The 22,044-nt window shown below is 50.6% G+C and overlaps 1 protein-coding gene across 9 annotated transcripts in view; it reads left to right on the plus strand.

Annotated features, from left to right (window-relative positions):
* Positions 1–12,481, plus strand: part of Pde2a (phosphodiesterase 2A) — a 90,242-nt gene extending 77,761 nt beyond the window's left edge. For 6 of the 9 annotated variants that reach the window (XM_029479520.1, XM_029479518.1, XM_029479523.1 and 3 more), the window contains 25 exons: positions 374–433; positions 962–1,103; positions 1,460–1,512; positions 1,700–1,774; positions 1,860–1,901; positions 2,377–2,445; positions 2,654–2,784; positions 3,141–3,252; positions 3,661–3,700; positions 3,809–3,872; positions 4,215–4,287; positions 4,408–4,585; positions 4,793–4,905; positions 5,735–5,812; positions 6,887–7,009; positions 7,469–7,539; positions 7,814–7,936; positions 8,248–8,335; positions 8,498–8,545; positions 9,527–9,601; positions 9,746–9,845; positions 10,119–10,231; positions 10,616–10,654; positions 10,806–10,912; positions 11,148–12,481. In XM_029479520.1, coding sequence (XP_029335380.1) covers positions 374–433; positions 962–1,103; positions 1,460–1,512; positions 1,700–1,774; positions 1,860–1,901; positions 2,377–2,445; positions 2,654–2,784; positions 3,141–3,252; positions 3,661–3,700; positions 3,809–3,872; positions 4,215–4,287; positions 4,408–4,585; positions 4,793–4,905; positions 5,735–5,812; positions 6,887–7,009; positions 7,469–7,539; positions 7,814–7,936; positions 8,248–8,335; positions 8,498–8,545; positions 9,527–9,601; positions 9,746–9,845; positions 10,119–10,231; positions 10,616–10,654; positions 10,806–10,912; positions 11,148–11,355 — 2,325 coding nt within the window. In that variant the 3' untranslated portion in view covers positions 11,356–12,481. Of the gene's footprint in view, positions 1–373; positions 434–961; positions 1,104–1,459; positions 1,513–1,699; positions 1,775–1,859; positions 1,902–2,376; positions 2,446–2,653; positions 2,785–3,128; positions 3,253–3,660; positions 3,701–3,808; positions 3,873–4,214; positions 4,288–4,407; positions 4,586–4,792; positions 4,906–5,734; positions 5,813–6,886; positions 7,010–7,468; positions 7,540–7,813; positions 7,937–8,247; positions 8,336–8,497; positions 8,546–9,526; positions 9,602–9,745; positions 9,846–10,118; positions 10,232–10,615; positions 10,655–10,805; positions 10,913–11,147 lie in introns of all 9 variants that reach the window. The other 3 variants (XM_029479517.1, XM_021166409.1, XM_029479519.1) reach the window with 1 other exon arrangement.
* The last annotated feature ends 9,563 nt before the right edge of the window (positions 12,482–22,044 follow it).

Here is a 22,044-nt window from a genome sequence, read left to right on the forward strand (position 1 = left end):
GGAGCTGGAGGCTAAAGCCAATTCCACAAATCCTCTAATCAGGGCCTGAAGCGCTCCGTGTGTGGACAATGGAGAATGGTCTAAGGTCCGCCTTCCTGACTCTGTACGCCTGGACTATGCTGTCTGTGGCACAGTTTGCTCCAGGAACGGGACAGTAAGCGTGGAAAGTGATGGGACAGACAGGAAAGTTCCACTCTTATCACCTGCCCTGGACCTCTTCCTCGGGAAAGTCACCTCCAGATCTAGCTGCCTGGCTTACATGGAGGTCACAGGCTGTGTTGGTGGCAACTGGTGTTGAGCCGGCCATGGGAGGACATGCAAGTGAAGACAGACTGGGGAAGGTCACATCTGGTCGCTTCTCCCTTCTCTCCAGGTGCACTGTGGCCTGCTGAGTGACAGTGAGGAACAGAGCCTGCAGGTGGTGGAGAAGCATGTGAGTCGGGTAGGATCGTGGTAACACAGGGGCTGCTGAGGACCGTTACCAGAGCTTGTAGGAAAGACGACCTGGCCAGAGAGCTGGACAGGCCTGGCTTCTGGTTCCAGCTTGACCACCTTGAGCAAGCAGTTTCACATCTGAAGATGGGGTAACATAGCGCTGACTTAGCTGGGTTAGTGATGAGTCAAAGACCCTGTGTATAACTGAGGCTCTTGTCTGCCTAAGGTTTCAGGAGTCTGTGATCTTAATCAGGGTGGTGCTAGACAGGAAATTTGACCCTCTTTTGAAGAGTCTGTGAGCAGGGTCCGGGGACAGCTATACTTGGCCGTGGAAGAAGCGAGGCTCTAAGGACAGTGAGAGCTCCTAGGAAGTGGAAGGACCAGCGGGTTGAATTATTTGGGACCAGAACAGGGATGGGCAATGGACACTATGGGGCCCCCAAGAGGAATCTGTTTGAGCTAAGGAGGGGAGTCAGGTAGTGACACTGAACGGCAAGGTCATGCTGACCACTCGGCCGGCCCCTAGGCTCTGGTAGCCCTGCGGAGGGTGCAGGCCCTGCAGCAGCGCAGGCCTGAAGCTGTTCAGAACACATCAGCGGATGCCTCTGAAGATCAAAAGGATAAGAAGGGGTACACCGACCAAGACCGAAAGATCCTGCAACTGTGTGGTGAGGGCCAAACTCGGGCAGGTCTATAGGACCTAATAGGGTCGATCCTGGAGGGGCAAGGCCAGGTCTCTGGAGTGGGCGGGACCTGAGAGGTGAGTTATAACACAAGGCAGAACCCAGATAACACTTGGAAAGCATGTGGGTCTTCTGGGTGGTCTTGTGGAGCCTGAGGTGAAGCAGGGGCGGAGCCTGAGAGTCAGGGGTGGAGCCTTAGGCAAGGCAGGGGTGGAGCCTGAGGAGAGGCAGGGGCGGGGCCTGAGTGGCAGGGGCGGAGCCTGAGGAGAGTCAGGGGTGGAGCCTGGAAGCAGCCCCCAGGCAAGGCAGAACTCTCTCTGATTTCAGCCTTGCTCTTGCAGGTGAACTCTTTGACTTGGATGCCACTTCTCTGCAGCTCAAAGTCCTTCAATATGTGAGTTCCTGAGCATCTCCTCTTCCACCCTCTCTCTCTCCAAAAACCAACAGACCCTTGACCCCGTCACCTCAGTTCAGATTGGGACACCCCGCCCTCTCTTCTCTTCTACAATCCTGAAAAACCCAGAGAGGCTAGCGGGTTGTCCAGCCCCGCCCTCAACCTGGCTCTGTCTGTCCCCCTGCAGCTGCAGCAGGAGACACAGGCCACTCACTGCTGCCTCCTGCTGGTGTCGGAGGATAATCTACAGTTTTCCTGCAAGGTGAGGGTTCAAGTCCACGGTGAGGCAGGGCAACCCGTGTCTGCCTTTCCTCCCATAAACCTGTCTCCATTCCTGGGTCCCACAGGTCATTGGAGACAAAGTGCTGGGAGAAGAGGTCAGCTTTCCAGTGAGTTCCATCTCCATCCTCAGCATTGGAGCCTGCAGGGACCAGGAAGGCCTAGCAACTGGGGCCGCCTAGGTGTCTTGGTGGGAGCAGCCCAGGTCGTGAGAGCTACTTAGAAGAATTACGAAGGAGCGCTGTCTCTCATGATCAGGCCCTAGTAGAAGCAAGCTCGTAGAGAAAGCCTTAGATGAGACAGGCTTGAGTGTTTCTAGACACGAACCTGTTAGAATCTCTTGAGATCAGTGAGACTCCTTGGGGTCTGCTTATCACTCTCTAGTTAGGGAAAACCTTCAAGTCCACTATTGGTTACCAAGTCTTCCCCCCATCCCCAACTCCCAATTCTCTCCTCTGCTTCTCAGCATCAGCTCCATCCATTCCTGAACTGTTCAAAGGGTTTGTTGAAACTTCCAGACTTGGAAGGCAAGGATGGGTTGGCCCAGGGAGAGCTGGGCCAACCGGGTCTCTCTTCACTTTCCAGTTGACCATGGGACGCCTGGGCCAGGTGGTGGAAGACAAGCAGTGTATCCAGTTGAAGGACCTAACCTCTGTAAGCCATGGCCATGCTGAGCCAAGAGAGAGGGAGGGGAAACCCTTTGCTCAAGCCCCAGTGTCTTTGGAATGGGGTAGCCTAGAGATAGGGAGACAAGACCCAGACTTGGTGGCACCCTATCCTCGTGCCATAGCGGGCTTCGGAGTGTGGTGAGAGCTAGGGAAGAGGCACACTGCCCCTCCTCACTGTTCCTTCATCTCTGCAGGACGATGTGCAACAGCTGCAAAACATGTTGGGTTGTGAGCTGCAGGCTATGTTGTGTGTCCCTGTCATCAGCCGAGCCACTGACCAGGTGGTGGCCCTGGCTTGTGCCTTCAACAAGCTTGGAGGAGATTTGTGAGTTTGAGAGTGGGGGTGTCATGGCACCATGGTAGTTGCCCCAGGTTCTAGGGGTTCTGAAGTGGGAGGATCACGGGAGCCTAGAAGTTCCAGGCCAGCTTGAGCAACATGCACATAAGCCTGCCTCAAATAAACAGTGGCCTAAGGAGGAACCCGCATTTTGGTCTGAGGACAGTCAGAGCTTTCCCTAGAGCTCTGAGCCTGAAGGGGGAGGAGGCATGGTGTGTAGTCCTAGTGTGAAGAGTTTCATTAGCTGGCAGATAGGAGCTTCCTGGTAGCATGCAGGAAAGGAGAAAGGGGCCGAGAAGGCCATCTTCCCTGTCCTCTCCACTGACCCCCAGCCCAACTTCCAGCTTCACTGAGGAGGATGAACACGTGATCCAACACTGCTTCCACTACACAGGCACGGTGCTCACCAGCACCTTGGCCTTCCAGAAGGAGCAGAAGCTCAAGTGTGAGTGCCAGGTGAGTGCCTGCCTTGAGCTTTTCCCAAGAACTTGCGTCAGCCCCAGAAGGCTATCCACGAGGGTGATGCTGCCTGGGTTATCTAGGCCAGCAGCAGCACTGTGGCTGGGTAACCTAGTGACCTGGAAGTCCCTTAAAGAGAGAGGTCAGTAGTTCCCTGGGCTCTAGGCATTGTCTGTGATTGCCCTCTAGTGTCTAACATGGGCACTACCACAAACATCTGGGCAGCCAGAGGCAAAGGTTGCAGCCATTTGAGACCCAGGAACTTGACTACTCTTCCCCAGCTCCTTCACTTAGTAGCCAAAGGGTTTCGTTAGGCACACCAGTTGCCAGCCTGCTCTGGGAGCACTTGAGAAGGGATGAGAACATCCCGGGCCATCTTTACAATCTTCACTTCCTCCTTCCCAGGCTCTTCTCCAAGTGGCAAAGAACCTCTTCACCCACCTGGGTGAGTGATGGGTCTCCCACCCACGCCGTTTGGGGAGGAGGAGATGGGGAGGAGATCCTTGCCTGGCATTCCTCAGGTCTCACGTGCTTCTCCTTCCCCCTCCTCCAGATGATGTCTCTGTCCTGCTACAGGAGATCATCACGGAAGCCAGAAACCTCAGCAACGCAGAGATGTGAGCAGAAGTGGGGTGGTGCGGGAGGGGAAGCCTCAGCCCTCACCGCCTCTGCCCCCTCCCTGCCTTCTTATCTGACATTTCCTTCTGCCTGGGCCCTTGTTTCAGCCAGGACAGGGCTAACTTTGTTTGCCATGGGTTTCTATGACACATAGTAGAAATTTAAAACAATACAATACAAAACAAATAAAAGGCAGATGGAGGGATGTTTGGAATTGTCCAGCCCCGAGGAGAGTGTCTCACTTCAGGACAGTTTCCAGGGTCTCAGAAATCGCTACACTAGCCATATGTGGTGATTCAAAAGGCGTCAGAACCCCACGAACCAACCTCTTCTCTCCACAGCTGCTCGGTGTTCCTGCTGGATCAGAACGAGCTGGTGGCCAAGGTGTTCGATGGTGGCGTGGTGGACGATGAGGTGAGGGAGTATGGAGGGTGTCCGGGAGTAAGCAAGGGGACCTGGGGGAAAAGCCACATTTGAAAATTGTCTATACGGCAGGCTAACTTCTTGCTTTCTATTCCATCCCTGTCTGGGCAGAGTTATGAGATCCGCATCCCGGCGGACCAAGGCATCGCGGGCCACGTGGCAACTACGGGCCAGATCCTGAACATCCCAGATGCATACGCCCATCCGCTTTTCTATCGCGGCGTAGACGACAGCACTGGCTTCCGCACGCGCAACATTCTCTGCTTCCCTATCAAGAACGAGAACCAGGGTGCCTATTCGTGGCGGCCAGGGGCGGGGCCTGAAGGGGCTGGACAGGGGTGGAGCCGGGGCGGGGACTAGGGGGGAAGTGGTCCTAGGGTCGGAATCTAAAGAGCCAGGGATTGTCTAATCTTGAGCCATTTCTTCCAGAGGAGTTAGGGGAAGGCAGGTCTCTGGACCCCTTCACCAGCGATTCCCATTTTCTCTCTCTTCCCAGAGGTCATTGGTGTGGCTGAGCTAGTGAACAAGATCAATGGGCCATGGTTTAGCAAGTTTGATGAGGACCTGGCCACAGCCTTCTCCATCTACTGTGGCATCAGCATCGCCCACGTGAGGGAGCGCTACTGGGGCGGGGAGGGTGTCCTTCTTCTATCCCCCACATCTGCTTTCTTCGCTCTGGCCTGTCTATGCTCAGGGCTCAGATTCCAGCGAGCGGGATGCTATGCAGCCCGCCATACATGCTGGCTGCCTCTAGTCGTTCAGCATGCAAAGCTGGTCCTGTCCAACCAGCTTCTGAGGGTCATGAAAGAGAAAGGAAACGAAACAAGACAAAACCTAGTTCTGCTGGGCTAGATGGGTATATATATATGGTAGTATGTGATAGTATGGGCCTATAACCTCAGGATTTGAGAGGGAGTAGCAGGAGGGTGGAGTTCAAAACCTTGGCTACCTAGCAAGTTGGAAGTCATCCTGAGCTACATGAGACACTGTCTTAACAAACAAAACCCCTAACACACACATACAAAACCCTCTTGGTAAGATTCCCCACCCACCCCAGCAACTCCAAACCAATCTCCTAGTCCGTATCTTTGTAGCAAACGTTGGATCTTTCTCTCCATGCTTTTGGCATCTCTAGCCTGCAAATCCAACCTAAGTACCCGAGTTAATCCCTGCTTTCTGATCTTCTCCTCCAAGGGCTACCAGGATCAGGGGACACAGTGCCTCAGGTGTTAAGAAACTGGGGAAGGCCAGTAAGAGAGCTGGGATTAGCATCGGGGTGGGACCTGAACACTGGGCTATTGCTAATGGCTTATACTGGGCCCTCAACGGGAGAGGAAGGAGAACTTCTGCAGCCTGACCTGTTTGTACCAGTTCCAGGCATTCTGAGGATGTCACAGCCTTCAGCTCCAGCCCCATCTTTTCCATTTTCTCCCCTCAGTCTCTCCTATACAAAAAGGTGAATGAAGCCCAATACCGCAGCCACCTGGCCAATGAGATGATGATGTATCATATGAAGGTGAGGCTTGCTTGGAGCTTCTGTACATCTTAGGGTCTGGGAGCACCTGCTCCACATGTCTTTTCTGACACCCAGAATCCTCTGCAACCCAGGTCCAGGCTAAGCTTGGCTATTGCTGGCTCTTGAGACTGGGAAAACAGACGCACACCAATACCTGGCCTCTGCTCTACCTAGGGGGCTTCCCCAACTTACCCATAATCCTCACTCAAGCCTTTTTCTTAGCCTGATGTGAAGGCAGCCAACAGGCTTTCACTGGGGAGAAATTTTGGTTCAGACAGCTACCCCCACCCCACATCCAGAGAGTATGCCCGACTTGGGGAATCCCTGAAAACTGAAAGCCTTGCTCAGGGCTTTCCCCGCCACTGTCTGGCTGCAGTGGCCATGCACCCCTGCATGATCTTAATTACTGGTACCCCAGTCCCATTACCAGGCCTGGATCAGAAGAACTACCTCAAGTCTTAGCTTAGAGCATATGACAATCACTGTTCACTGGATCATCTCCTCTCATCTGTGTCCCAAACTTTGGGAACAGGCACAAAGCAGTGGTATGTGGGATTCCGATTAGATACTAGAAGGTTCTCCCAGAGAGACAAACTGATAGACTTGGTGTCTGTGAAAGACTACCAGGCATTGGAGCACCACAAGCAGGCATTCTTTTTTTTTTTTTAATTTATCTATTTATCATATGTAGCTGTCTTCAGACACTCCAGAAAAGAGCATCAAATCTTGTTACAAATGATTGTGAGCCACCATGTGGTTGTTGGGATTTGAACTCAGGACCTTTGGAAGAGCAGTCAGTGCTCTTAACCGCTGAGCCATCTCTCCAGCCCACACACAGGCATTCTTTATCTTTGCCTAGAATTGACAGATATGGATGTGGTCATCCGGGCATAGGCAGGGGGCACAGGCAAATGGGCTGCAATGCTGTAGTGATCTTTCCAGTGACATATAGAGAGAGTTGGTATCCAGCTTGATGTATGCTGGACAAGGGATACCGCATCTGCATAGAAATTTGATGGGAGAGCACGGGAGAGGGAGGAGGCCATCTTCTCATGCCTGGCTTGCCTGCTCTAGGTCTCTGACGATGAATACACCAAGCTTCTCCACGATGGCATCCAACCTGTGGCCGCCATTGACTCCAACTTTGCCAACTTTACCTACACGCCTCGGTCTCTGCCCGAGGATGACACTTCTATGGTAAGCTGGCCCTTCCCCAGTCTAGATGGGTCATGGGGGTGGAGGGTGGGAAGTATAGATATCAGTTAGATGTGCATAAGAACTCCCGGATGAGGCAGGAACTCCAAGGATGGTTATGGAGTCTCCTTCAGAGTTAGGCCAGGTATGCCTTTCTCCATTATGGGGTCACAGGGTAGCCTAGGGGACAGCAGTGGGCTGGATGGTGCCCCAAAGCTGCCTGTTCCTCTAAGATCATATGTGGGCTTGATTCCAAGAAGTCTTAGCTCTTGGGCCCCTTAAACATTGGGTAGTTCACAGTTTGCCGCATGCCCATTCATCTATTTAATTTTCCTTTAGTTTAGGTTTAGAATTTTAAGACTCTAAATTTTGGGGTATGAGGCATCAAGAGAGGTGGAGATAGATAGGTCCCACATCTTGATAGTGACAGTCTCTCTGACTTTCTCTCTCTCTGCTTTTAAGGCCATCCTGAGCATGCTGCAAGACATGAACTTCATCAATAACTACAAAATTGACTGCCCAACTCTGGCCCGGTATGTGCCCCGCACTGCCCTTGGAGCAGAGCCCCAGTTTTCTCTTCCTGTTGTCCTCCAACCTCAAGTCCATTGCTCCAAGCATTCTTGGGGGGGGGACTGGATTTATAGTGGTGGGGAGGGCTCTGTGAATCAGGATCCATTCTCAGACACTGGATCGTGGATAAAGAAAGGCAAGAAAATGTGACGGGCAATCTAGAGGGCTTCCTGAAGGAGGAGAGGCTGAGGCCCCTCCCCTGTTTTGGCTCCTCCACCATTTTGGCTCCTCCCCCAGATTCTGCCTGATGGTGAAGAAAGGCTACCGGGATCCACCCTACCACAACTGGATGCACGCCTTCTCTGTCTCTCACTTTTGCTACCTGCTCTACAAGAATCTGGAGCTCTCCAACTACCTCGAGTAAGTGGCCGCCCCTCCCACATCTTCCAATGATGAGGCCCCACTCGTGTGGCAGGTCCTCTACCTGGCCACTCATCCTGTCCTTTTCACTGGGGAGGGGGTGCTGTACAGCCCCCACCTTCCATAAGGGGTCTGCTCAGCCATAGAGAATGACAGACCTGCTTCTCCCAGGGCTGCCACACTCCAAAGGAGAGCGGCTTTCCGGAACCTTTTGACTGGGTGGCTCCTGGGCATCTCACCCAGCTGTCTGCCCTCTGACGCACCCAGAGAGGAAGCCTTGGTGACATTTCTCTTTTCTGCTCCCTACCTAGGGACATCGAGATCTTTGCATTGTTTATTTCCTGCATGTGTCATGACCTGGACCACAGAGGCACAAACAACTCCTTCCAGGTGGCCTCGGTGAGAGCCTGCCCTCCTCCCAGTGGGGGCCCTTGGCTTTGCCCTTCTCAGCCTGAGAAGAGATGGCAGCTTGGGCGAGAGAAGAGAGCAGTACCCTCAGTGGGAGGGGCTCCCTCTGATCCCCATAGGAGGGGTAACTAGAGCTTTTATGGACTTTTCCAGAAATCTGTGCTGGCCGCACTCTACAGCTCAGAGGGCTCTGTCATGGAGGTAAATTGCAATCCTGCCCAGTCTCTGTTCTGAATCCCCAAAGCTAGTCTTGCAAGCTAGACTGTTCTCAAACCATGCTCTCTAACCAGGCTGCGGGAGTTGTGCCTCATGGGCTTCATTTTCCTGAAACAGGCACAGATTTAGGGTGACACTACACCTGCTGGGTCAGCCTGAACCACATTTGCAAAACCGGTGGGGACAGGGCAGGCCTGCCCCCTCAAACCTGCTCCTTCAGGCCAGAGTAAATTCTAATCCCCTCAGTTTAGCCTTAGATTGTGGGATGGGGCTGGGGGTTGAGGGCCGCTGGTCTGCTCACCGTCAGCCTCTTGGGTCAGGGATGAGATCAGAGACATCTGAATTTCCTGTGCCTTGTGCAGGTCTGGGTTCAGTGTGGGAGCCACATCTTCAAGGTCACCTTGTCCCAGGCTGCCTCCCACAGCTCCCCCTCCTGAGGTTGCCCCTAATAGCACATCCAATCCATAGAGATATGCTTCTGCTCGCTGTCTCTCAGGAGGCCTGGTGGCAGCTGTAGTCCTGCCCTTTGTCCCTTGGGATGAGCTTGCTCCTCCCCCGAGTGACAGCCCTTCACTGTTGGGAGACGGGGCCTTGCCCTTGCCTCCTCACTGTTTCCCCTTGTCAGCAAACAAATATTTTCTGCATGAATTAGTGTCCAGGACATCAGGGGATGGTTTCAGAATTCTTCCAGCCTGTGAAGCCAGCCCTCTGAGTGTACCTTATCGGGTCTCTTCCTGTGACAGCTAAGGGCTCTGAGTCATGCAGCTGGCTGAGGACTTGCCCAGGGCCATAGAGGGCTCAAATAGAGCACTCTCAAAGGGAATAGGGCTCCTAACTCTCCTTTCTGTCTGCTTGACTGAGCTTGGGGGCCAGTCCCCGCCTGTCTTTCCTGCCTCTCTGAGAGCCTCTGGTGGTGGTGGGGGGGGCACTTTGACCCAGTGGAACCTGTCTCTCATCTTCCTACAGAGGCACCACTTTGCTCAAGCCATTGCCATCCTCAACACCCACGGCTGCAATATCTTTGACCACTTCTCTCGGAAGGTGATGGGGCCGTGCGGGGGTGTGTGCTTGGTGGGAGCCGGGAACAGGCTAAACAAAGCCGGGGGGGCAGGGGTGAGAACTCCCTCGGAGTGGATCGGATGTGTGCAACAGGGACCATGATGGCCCTCCCCTGATACTCTCCAGGACTATCAGCGTATGCTGGACCTGATGAGGGACATCATCTTGGCCACGGACCTGGCACACCACCTCCGCATCTTCAAGGACCTGCAGAAGATGGCTGAAGGTGCTGCACCTCACTGCTGGGGAGGGATGGGGTGGTTTTGGTTTAACATGGAGATCTGCTCACCTGAACATCTGAAGTGGCTTTGTCCTGTCCTTGGCCCATTCCTGGCTATGGTGTCCCTGCAAGCAGACCTACTACTGGTCACCTTCCATTGGGTGTGCTTTGTTCCCATGGGATGCTGTAGACCCACTTTGGGATAGGCTGTGGGGTCCTCGTTCTCAGAAGGGACAAAGGACCTGGGCCCTCCTGCTTGACTCCATTGTCCCCCAACAGTGGGTTATGACCGAAACAACAGGCAACACCACAGGCTTCTTCTGTGTCTCCTCATGACCTCCTGTGACCTCTCTGACCAGACAAAGGGCTGGAAGACCACCAGAAAGATTGCAGTAAGAACCAGCCCTCCAACCTGAGAAAGCACAAGCTATGCTCTCTACCCAGCTCTGTGTGCCCCCACAGTAGCCTGAACAGCTAGCTCTCTGTGCTGGATTTAGCCTGGTTGTATTTTGGGGAGTCAGAAACACAGAGGTGCCTCAGAGCAACAGATGAAATGACCCAGATGTGCACTGAACTCACCCAGGGTCACATAACAAATTAGAGGCTTCTGGGAAGTGGGCAGAATGCAGACTCTGTACTGTACCATCTTTCCTGTTAAGCCAGCGAGGGTAGGCCCTGGGTGGGACTGAGACATTGGGCCTCAGTTTGCCACTGTGGGAATGGGTTCTGGTGGACAGATGCCACTCTCGGGAGGTGACGTCACCTTTGCCTTCTAGGAGCTGATCTACAAAGAGTTCTTCTCCCAGGGAGACTTGGTATGTGTCACGTGGCTTCAGGGTAATGGTGTGTGCAGAGGGAGGGGTGTTCCTGACGTGAGGCTGGGAAGGTTTGGGTTAGCTGGCTCTACCTGGTACCTGATGGAGGAGCAGGAGGGGCAGGGCAGGCCTGATGATCTGGTGTCTATAGGAGAAGGCCATGGGCAACCGACCGATGGAGATGATGGACCGTGAGAAGGCCTACATCCCTGAGCTTCAGATCAGCTTTATGGAGCACATTGCCATGCCTATCTACAAGTGAGCTTGTGGGGCACTGCTGGGACCGAGTATAGAGAGGGTGGGGCAGCCTGTATCTGCCTCAGCATTAGAAAGAGGGCTGTCTCTTTACCCTCAGACCCCGGTGGGAAGGGGTCTTCACACTGTGCCAACCCCAGGCTTCGTATCCTTACGGAAGTGCTATTTTGGGGAGGCATCATCTTTTTTGCTGTCTGTGCTGTTTTCTGGCCTGTGACCTCATCCCTCCTACCCACAGGCTGTTACAAGACCTGTTCCCCAAGGCAGCAGAGCTGTATGAACGTGTGGCCTCCAACCGTGAGCACTGGACCAAGGTGTCCCACAAGTTCACCATCCGAGGCCTCCCCAGTAACAACTCGCTGGATTTCCTGGACGAGGAATATGAGGTCGCCGATTTGGATGGCACCAGAGCTCCTGTCAATGGCTGCTGCAGCCTCGAGGGCTGAGGGATTCCCTCTAGGGACCCTCCCTGCCTGGCCCTCCTTTCACAACTCTCTACCAGTCTGTCTGATGCATTGGGAACCAGAGCCATGGGTCCTGGGTTCTAGGCCAGGATGTCCCCTGTGACCCAGCACATGCCACCCTTCCTGGGCTTCATCTTTCTCATCTGCAGAAGGCAAGCAAGATTCCCAGTCCCACACAGACTTTGCCATTTGTACACAAGAGCACAGTAGTGACCAGGGGCAGTGGTGTGGGTCTCTTCTGCACCTCTGACTATCCATGCCCAGTCCTGCCCAAGCCGCTCCATCTCTTAAGCAGCGTCACAGAACATCCTGTGACCCCGTTAAAGCCCTACTAGGTCAGTACCCTTGTTTTCCTGGAGGAAAATCCCAGGTCTCTGGAGACTCCACGAACCTCAAGGAAGGAGGAGAGACTGCTGAGCGAGCAGAGGATATAAAACAAGTCACCAGCTGGAAGTACCCTGAGGGTGCCTCTGTGCTTTTGGTAGGTTGGGACCCTTAGAGGAAGCTAACAGCCAGGTTGCTCAGTGCTCTGCAGGAGGAAGTGTTCCAGCAGAGAGGCTGGGAATAATGGGCAGGAATCCTGTACACACCCACATCCTTCAGGCAGTGGGACCTGAAGCAAGTCCCTTTCTCTAGCTAGGCAAGACAGAATCATTAGACAGCCTAGTCTCTCTTTAGATCAAAGTCTCCATAGTTGTGTGGAGTCCGTGAGTGGCGGTGGCAGGCTCTGCTGCCCTAAGGCACAGAGAGCCTAACTTTTCTTTCATCTGAGTGTATCCCCTTGGTCTGATCACCTCTCCCATTCCTGCCACCAGAGAGGGGCCTGGCCTCTCCCGACAGGGCTTCTCTCCTCTTCAAGGCCATATCCACAGTGCCCCCCAGGGCCTCAGGAGACTCTCCCAGGGCTGGGCCTCTTGGGTGAGTGGCCACTAGCTTCTCTTCTGTTTTGTTCCATACGTGTTGTGGGCGGGGGAGGGGGCCACCTGCCTTACCTACTCTGAGTTGCCTTTAGAGAGATGAGTTTTTCTAGGACTCTGTGCACCTGTTGTGTGTGGTCCCGTGGGCTGAGTACTTTGTACATGAGAATAAATCTATTTCTTTCTACCAACCCTCCCACAGGAGGTTGTCTGTGGACTCTGTACATTAGGTAGACGGGAAACAGTTTGCACAGGCAAGTGTCCCTAGAATCTCTCTGACTGCCAAATCCTTTTCCCCTAGTCCCTACTCCCTCTTCTGCGACACCCCTGTTCTGGAGGGCAGGGTGTGTCATAGGCCCGTTGAGATCATACCTGGGCCATATATGGGGGCTAGGGGTTGTCGGCACACAAGAGGCTCAGGTATGGAACAGTGAGAAAACATCAGTTGACAGATGGCTTGAGAGAAAGACCTGAGAGTCAGAAGCAACCAGGAAAGCCACTTGGGGGAGGTGACCTGTGGCTCCTTCTATACCTCTGCATGCTAATCTGCTGCAGCCGTGATGCCCCGATGGCCAGCACTTTGACTTCAGAGCCTCTTTAGCTGTGGGGTTGTCTGGGTAACTATCAATCCCACATCCTTGTTGCTCCCGAGTGTGTGGAAGGGCTCCCCATGTGTGTGAATCTCCATGCTAGATTTGATGACGGTTTGTGTCTGTGGACCTTGCTGGATGAAGAGTGGACCTGAGAGATGCTGGCTTGCAGAATAGTGGTCTGTGGTTGCACAGAGGTCTGGAAAACACACTGGGAGCTGGGGTCCCTGTATCCCATGAATGTTTGCTCATTCCTACCCTACCCCTAGTGTGGGGGAAGGAGCTCTGGCATGACTGTCAGGGTGATCAGGGTGGCCTGAGGATGNCAGGGATGAAGACCAGAACCAGGCTCTATGGGGGAAAGGCTCTCTCTGCAAGGAGCCTGCAGGCATCCCTCATAAGGTCATGCAACACAAAGCTAGCCCCATTGGCCTCTTGTAACTGTCCTGTCTTCCAGACTTAACGGTTCCAATGGCATTTTATCCAAACATCACAAGATTCCGTGGCATAGATGCCACTGGCCCATTATGTAGCCGAGTGGTCCAAGGTTTGGAAAGTGCTTTGCCAGGGCTAGGCTTTGAGCCAGCCCAGCATGTCTGGCTCCTCTCCAAGGCCTCTCCTTCTATAGAACAGAAGGCTGTCCCAGAGGACAGAAGCTCCATCTGTAGGTGGGACAGTGCTGTCGTGGATGCTTAAGGGTGACAAGCAAGGGGTTGGACCCCAGAGAAGGAGCTGGGATAAGAGGACTTTGTGTGCATGCATCCTGAGAGTGGGTGAGTGAGTCTCGGAGGCAACAATGACATCCGGTAATAAAAGCCACTTTTAGAGCTGAGCCCCTCAGGGCTCAACCTTTTTAAAAGGGGATTGTGATGAGTGTGGCTTCCTGGTTGGGTGACCCAAGGGTGGTCCATGGCAGTCAAATGGAGTGAAGCTAATAGGGTGAGAGGGGGCACAAAGAGGCTGGTTTATAGCCATGTTGCAACCTTCTGGTGATGGCAAGGAGACAGGTGTAGAGGTGGCGCCAGATCCAAGGAGACAAAGCACTGAGAGGAACTGGATTCCCCAGGGAGATCCTGGCTGCCATTGCTCCAGAGCCCAGGCTCTGGCAGGGTCAGAAAGATGGAAAGGCAGCTTGGGTATGGGGAGCAGGGAGGAATATTAATGGGGCAGGTTTTGCCAAATAGAAGTTCACACTGGTGGGTCCTCTCCTGAAGCACCAAGAGCTGTCATCACATAGAGGCACCTGGCTCCTTGTAATCCTCACAGCCCCCCAGGGCTTTCCCTTCTCTCAGGGCAGGATAGGCATCAGGATTTCTCCCTGGTGTCAGTTCTCTCCAGAATTAGAAAGGAGGTCCCTTGCTGGAATGGGAAGGAACTGGAAAGGAGAGTGTACCACATCACAAGGAGAGCCACATGTGAGTGTAATCTCAGCGCACACAGCACAGCCAGGGTGCTCTGGAGGGAAGCATCAGGGTGAGTGAGTCCCTGTGGCATCATCATGTTTGGAGACTGGTGGGTCAGGTGTGACAACCAATGTAATGGTGGCTCCTGCCAACATGGCTGCCCTTCTCAATCCCTAAGTCATCTAGGGAGAAACTACAGAACCGTGTGAGAAGTGTGGGACTGTAGGAGCCAAGGACAATAGCCAGGATGCACCGGGTGTGAGGAGAGAACAAAGGGAGAAGCAAGGATGGAGGAGAGCACTCGAATGCTCCTGGCCTGCCCTGCACACATCCCGGGAGAGGACTCCTTATGGTGCTGCCCAGAGAGCTCCAGTCTGGAAATCCACAGCATACTAACTGTGGCTTTGGGGGAGCTTAGAGCTCAGCTCTACCCCCTGCCTTAAAATCAAGACCCCCAACATGCACAGAATACAGCTTACCCCCAGGGCTCTTCTCCTTTATGGGTGCCCCCAAGGCAAACACCTGCTCACGGGTCAAAAGAGTACACCGGTTCAAAGAAAGATAGAAAACCAGACGACACAGAGAAATGAGAGGCAGACTGGCTGGAACAGATGGGCCCTGCTCTAAAATAAATGCTTTAAATTTACTTAAGGAGATAAGGGAAGATAATAGCAACATGAAGTTAGAGCAAGAAATCATTATAAATGAGCCAAGTAGAAATGTCAGGCATGAAAAAAGAAAACGTTTGGAGTAGGGAAAGCTATCGGTGAGAAGGCTGTGGTGGTGAGAATGGTGAAGTTTGCCATCAGCTAGGCCAGCTCCTGTCAAAGGCAGTGTGTGGGGGAGGGACCAGGAGCCAGTGTGGCAGGAACGCTAGGAGCTGTAGAAGTTGGAAGTCCCTGCATCCCAACGACAAAGATTTCAGATGAGGGGAGAGGGAATGTAGAAAGCTGGTGGTAGAACTGGGCTTTGGGGCTCATGCCTGAGATTCCAGAGGGGTCCCTGTATCCCATGAATGTTTGCTCATTCCTACCCTACCCCTAGTGTGGGGGAAGGAGCTCTGGCATGACTGTCAGGGTGATCAGGGTGGCCTGAGGATGCCAGGGATGAAGACCAGAACCAGGCTCTATGGGGGAAAGGAGGACAGTGAGTTCAAAGCAAACCCAAGATACAAAACAAGTTCCAGGCCAGTTTGGATGACATACAAGAGCTTGTCTAAAAAATATGAATAAAAAAGAGTGAATGCAAATATACTTTAAAAAAAAAAAGACCTAAGGGAAGTGAAGACCTAAGATTAATGGGATCAGGGGACATGAAGAGAAAAACTGAACAACCAGATACATCAGTTGAGGATTTTCTGATCACTAATACAGAGAAAACCAAGAAAATGTCCAGAAGCAAGACTGAATCAGGTTGTCAGAATTCTCAACACCGTCCAATGCTGGTTGGAATGCAAAATGGCGGAGCCAAAGAGCAGCTGCGCGCATCCTGCACAGTCTGCGGTACGCGCACAGAGTTTCTGATGGAGAGACTAGCTAGCCGCACAGCACCAAAGAGGATCCATAGGCCACAGTGTTTGCTGATCACAAAGTAATAAATGTAAATGTTAATAGGTATGATAATGAAAATGAATACTACATTTCTGTAGGGTTGGGAGCTAAATGCCATGTTATTAAGTCTCTTGTCAGTTAAGAAAAAGTATTCTTTAATTTTATTCTTTTTACTGTAAGGGTGTTAGAATTAGATGGTGAAAACCCTTTACCAAATCACAATATGGCAGAAGCAGTAGTTAGTGAAATTTACATCTTTAAGGTCATTTATTAGGAAAGAGAAATAATTTTTAAATATGAGTGAAATAACTGAGCTAGGTATTCGACTCCAAAGGCTAAAGGAGACGAGGACAGATGGGGCAGAGATGTCAGTGACAGTGAAGACTGGCAAAGCCATCAGCTTGGTCCTTAGAAAAAATTAGTAGGACTGATGTTTCGTAAGAACACTCAAGAAGAAGGGGGCTGGAGATGGCTCCACGGGGAAGGCCAGTAGTTGCTCCTGCACAGGACCCACGTTTGGTTCCCAGTATCCCAGCCACCCACAACTCCAGTTCCAGGGTGGGGAACATAATGCCCCCTTCTGGCCTCTGTGGGTACTGCATGCATGTGGTGCATAGACATACAAGCAGGCAAAACACCCATACATATAAAATAGAAATAATTAAATCTGAGAAGAAAGAAAGATGAGAATATACTAAGTATGGGGGGGTGGAAACCCAGAAAATAGTTACATCCGCAAAAGTATAAAAATCATAATAACAGATGGTAACAGATAGCCATAACTATAGAGCCTGGATGAGACAGAACTTCCTCTTGCCCTGATTTCACAGGTACATTTGTTTATTGTTGGCCTTATTTCCCGGTGGACCGAAATATTATTCATGAAGTCTGCACTTATGCCAATATCATGAACTCTTTTCCTTCTAAGTAGTTACTGCTTTATTTATTTATTTTTATTTTGTTCTTTCTTTCTTTTTTGGGAGGGGGGGGCAGGCTTGCACTATATAGCCACGGCTAGCCTTGAACACACTATGTAGACCAATGGTCTTAAACTCCTAGAGATCTGCCTGCCTCTTCCTCCTGAGTTCTGGGACTAAAGGCATGTGCTGCCACAAAGCTCCATGTTCCAGTTAAGTTCTTTGGTCCATCTGACACTGGCTTTATGAAGGCAAGAGATGAGGACTCAGACTTGCATGTGTAGAACTATCCTTTTACTTCTGGGATAAAGGTACTTGATTGTGGTTTAAAACAAAACCTAGACAGAGTGAATACATCTCTAGAAGAATATATAACTCACCGAATATATGATTCAAATATATAAATATGTATTAAAGGGATGAAATTATAACTTACAGCATCCTCTGAAAACCTCCTCTGAGGGCTTCACCTTTGCCTGAGGAGCTCTTGGCAATTTATGTCGCCAGGGGAAGGGATGTCACTTTCTCTATTGCTGTAGTCATTGGTAGGTCATCCATGCTCTGATAACTAGCCTCCTGAACACACTTATACACATAACCTTAATTAGACTCAGTGAATATCTCTCTCTCTCTCTCTCTCTCTCTCTCTCTCTCTCTCTCTCTCTCTCTNTCTCTCTCTCTCTCTCTCTCTCTCTCTCTCTCTCTCTCTCTCTCTCTCTTTCTGTGTGTGTGTGTGTGTGTGTCTGTCTGTCTGTCTGTGTCTCTGCCTCTCATAATACACACATAAGTACAAATACACACCACACACACAGAAACACACACACACAGAGGAAGAAGGAAGGGAGAGGACAGACTGTGAAGACAGAGAAGTCAGCAGGAGTGGGAGGGGAGGGGAGGGGAGGGGTGAATATGACCAGAATACATTCATTGTACATGGTGAAACCGGCATAACAATAACAACAGCAAAACCAAAACACTCCCACCCCAGTATAGATAGATTCACTAGTGTTTAAAAGAATTGTTAGTTTCCAATTCATAAAAACCACTCCTGAGACAGGTGGCATCGGCACATGCCTTTAATCCCAGCGCTTGGAAGGCAGCGGTAGGCAGAATTCTGTGAGTTCCAGGCCAGCCTGGTCTACAGAGTAAATTCTAGGACAGACAGGGCCATTATACAGAGAAGCCTTGTCTCAAAAAACAAAAACAAGACAAATAAACACAAATCTTGAGAAAGGTACAGGTAACTTATGAAACTGGCCTGGTTTTTTGTTTCTAAATGAGATGTGCTCCCCAATGCAAGAGATGATAACAGATGCGAACCAGGGAGAAACGTGCTCCCCAATGCAAGCGATGATAACAGATGCGAACCAGGGAGAGACAGCTCAGAGAGCACAGTGACACGTGGTGGTCACCTCAGTTTTGTCTATGAACCGCCAAACTTCTATGTCGAAATGGAAATGCAATGGAGTCTTTTAAAATGTATCATAACCAGATGGAAAAAATTTCCCTATGGGATGAAAGAATGTTTTCACCCCAGAAAACCCAGAAAACTAATTCACCATATCAATGGGACTTATTGAGACAAACCGTGATTACTTCAATCAGAACAGAAAGAAGCGTTTGATCTAGATGGTGCCTATTTGTGATTGAAATGGCTTCAACATCATGGGATGAGATGGGAAACCAACTTGGAAAAATATTTCAAAAAATCTTCAGCAAACATTTGAGTCATTTTTAGGGCCAGCACATTCTGTTTATGAAAAAATATAAGACAGAGATGCCTGCCATCACTTGGTTGATGGTCTTGATTGTCGACTTGACAAACATCTGGGGGAGAGAACCCAGATTGAGGGTCTGCTCCCATCGTTCTCTCCTGTAGTCAGGTCTGCCTTCGTTAATGATTGATGTGGAAAGGCCAATCCGCTGTGGGTGGTGCCACCCTCGAGTTGGTGGTCCTGGGTATATAAGAAAGCTGACTGGTTACTGGAGGAAGCAAGCCAGGAAACAGGATTCTTCCATGGCTTCAGCTTCAAGCTCCTGTCTTGAGGGCCTGCCCTGGCTCCTATCTTAGTTCCTTTTCTATTGCTGCGCTAAGAGACCATGATTGAGATAACTTAGAGAAGGAAGTGTTTAATGGGAGCTCACAGTTAGGGAGAGTGAGCCCTTCATGGTAAGGAGCATGGCAGCAGGCAGCCATGTTCCTGGAGCAATAGCTGGGAGCTTACATCTGGTCCACAAGCAGGTGGGGGGGCAGAATACTAACTGACAATGGTGTGGACTATTGAAACCTCAAAGCCCACGCTCAGTCATAAACCCCCTCCGAGAAGGGCACACCTCCTAATCCTTCCCAAATAGGTAGGTCCACCAACTGGTAGCCAAGCATTCAGACCTCTGACCGTGTAGGGGCCATTCTCATTCAAACCACCTCAGCTTTTCTTTAATAACGGACTGTAACCCATAAGCCAAATAAACACTTTCTTCCTCCAAGCTGATTTTGGTCATGGTGTTAATCACAGTCACAGAAATGCAAACTAGAACAGTGAGCAATACTGCGTAACTCAGAAAGCCTGGCTAATGCTGTAATGAGAAGACATAAATCCGGACTATAAAGGGAAACTTGTTCTTCAAAGGTGATGCTACCCTTTAAGTAGAAAGCAAACAGGTCGATAGATGAGAGGTAGATCTAAAAGAGCTCACTGGTGTTTCTGAAATGCAAGCATCGATAGCACTTCCATAGCAACAATATTGGTGTTTTGAGAGCCCAGCAAGGCAGAGTGCAATTACACTTGTAATTTCAGCACTTGGGGGACCGAGGCACAAGGATCATGAGTTCAAGGCTAGCTGGGACAGGGACAACACAGTGAGATCCAATTCAAAGTGTTCTCTCTCTCTCTCTCTCTCTCTCTCTCTCTCTCTCTCTCTCTCTCTCACTGTGTGAGTGTGTGGGGGTGCCTGGAGATGCTAAAGAAGATGACTAGGATACACACACACACACACACACACACACAGGAGAAGAAACTTAGCCATAGAGTACTTGTCTACCACACATAGAACCTGGGTTTTATGCTCTGCACTGTAAAAGAAATAGCCAATACATTTAGAGGGTCATAGGCCCTAGTGGGGAAGCAGCCACTGTTGTTTTGTTAAATGGACACGATGTGCCCATCAAATTGTCTTCTGGATAAGTGTTTATGCCCATGGGTGAGTGCTGCTGTCGGCTTTGGTCAGAGAAGCTTTGTTTTGCAGTGGGCAGCCATAAATGCAGAAGCTCATAACTGGTGGAAGCAGAGAGAATAAATGATGGTTGGATGCTCAGCAGTAAATGGGACATCTATATCATCTCTGATGCCCAGAGAACGTGGCAGGAGAGGGAGCAGAAAGTGTATTCCAGTCAGAGGAAGCAGTGAGGGGACGGGGAATGCGGACTTCTGCATAACTCGGCCATGGCACTGTTGAATCTGTAGCAGCTGTTGTTACCTGCACTAGATTGAATCCAGTAACATTACAAAGGCAGGGGCTCTCCAGGCCCTACCCTGCCCTGAGGATTTATAAGAAGTTCCTGGTTGCTCAAAGAAGAGACATTTTCTGCATGGGGTAGCCACTGGTAAGGTGCCCATGTGCCTGTGAACAGCTCCTCCTCAGGCTCCTCTGGGAAATCCTAATGAAATTCACTGGTTATTTAAGAGGGAGAGAGAGAGAGAGAGAGAGAGAGAGAGAGAGAGAGAGAGAGAGAGAGAGAGAGCGCAATGGGTGCTGAATATGACTGATATACATCACATACGTGTATGCAAATGTCACAATGCAATCCACTATGTATAATTCATGAATATTCATAAAATGATGAAAAACAAAAAAAGTGAAGTCCTGGATTGAAAGACAAAAGAAGGCAGTCATCTTAAATGGTATTGATGTAAGCTGGGCGTGGTGGCACATGCCTTTAATCCCAGCACTCTGGAGGCAGAGGCAGGTGGATTTCTGAGTTCGAGGCCAGCCTGGTCTACAAAGTGAGTTCCAGGACAGCCAGGGCTACACAGAGAAACCCTGTCTCAAAAAACCAAAACAAATTAAAATATATAAAAAAATTTAAAATGGTATTGATGTAAGAAAAGCTTCTGGGCCAACAGAAGAGGAATAGGGCGCTCAGAGGAGAACGTGTGACAATTAGGAACACCACGCTGTTACCCAACAAAGGTGGAAGCTGTATCTAGGAGAAAGTGTGGGTTCGGGAAACTCCCCTGTGATGCAGAGGAAGAACGCTGGATCCCAACGTACGTCACATGCACAGGAGGAGGATGCGTGGATTAGGCTAAAGGTAAAAGGTGAAAATGGACCTGGAGAGGAGGCAGCCAGGCTAGGCGGTGCCCATCTGTGATCCCAGCACTCGGGAAATGGAAACAGGAACACTAGGCATTCAAGGCCAGCCTTGGCTATAGAGTGAGCTCCTGTCTAGCCCGGGGTGTGTGAGGATCAATCCGGAAAAAAAAAAGCTAGTAAAAAGTAAACAGAAAAAAATGCAGAGCGATTCTGTGTGCATAGAGGACAAGCCATAAGCAAAACCATCGGAAATCCAATTACACAGGAACTGTAGCTTTCAGATGTCTTATCGGTGACATGTGTCCCAGACAAAGAGCTGGTGGATTGGGGAAAGTTATTTGCAATGTTTAAGATTGACAAGGTGCTAATATCTGGGATACATAAGAAATTCTTGCAAGAAAGCAGCAACCTCAATAGAAAAAATAAAATAAAAAGAAGAAATCCCTGGAACAAGATATTTATGGAAAAAGCAGCTCAAAAGCATTTAGAAAATCTGCTCCAGCTCCTTGGTTACCAGAGAAACAGAAAGGGCAACAACAAACCATTTTATACCTGGTAGACTGGCAGGAACCAGACAGTCAAATGATGATGTCACCTGCAGGTGGGAAGTAGGAAGGTGGAATTTGAGACTGCCCACAGGAGTGTGGGCTAATGTTTGTGTAGACACCAACCTGGCAGCTGTTATTCAAATGAGACACATGCATGTGCATAGTGGTATATGTGTGCCCTATAACTTTCAGGGCCACTTCTGGGTGTTCACTTAATTCTTAACTGTTGGACCAAGGATGCTGATGCCGACTGGGTGTATAGTGAGTGCATTGATGGGAAAGCACCATCGGGTGATATTTAGTAGGTAAGGATAATATATACATGTACCTAGCACCATGAGTCCAGAGAGAGAGAGAGAGGAAGAAGAAGAAGAAGAAGAAGAAGAAGAAGAAGAAGAAGAAGAAGAAGAAGAAGAAGAAGAAGAAGAAGAA

Source organism: Mus caroli, chromosome 7 (assembly GCF_900094665.2).
Source record: "Mus caroli chromosome 7, CAROLI_EIJ_v1.1, whole genome shotgun sequence".
Taxonomy (NCBI): domain Eukaryota; kingdom Metazoa; phylum Chordata; class Mammalia; order Rodentia; family Muridae; genus Mus; species Mus caroli.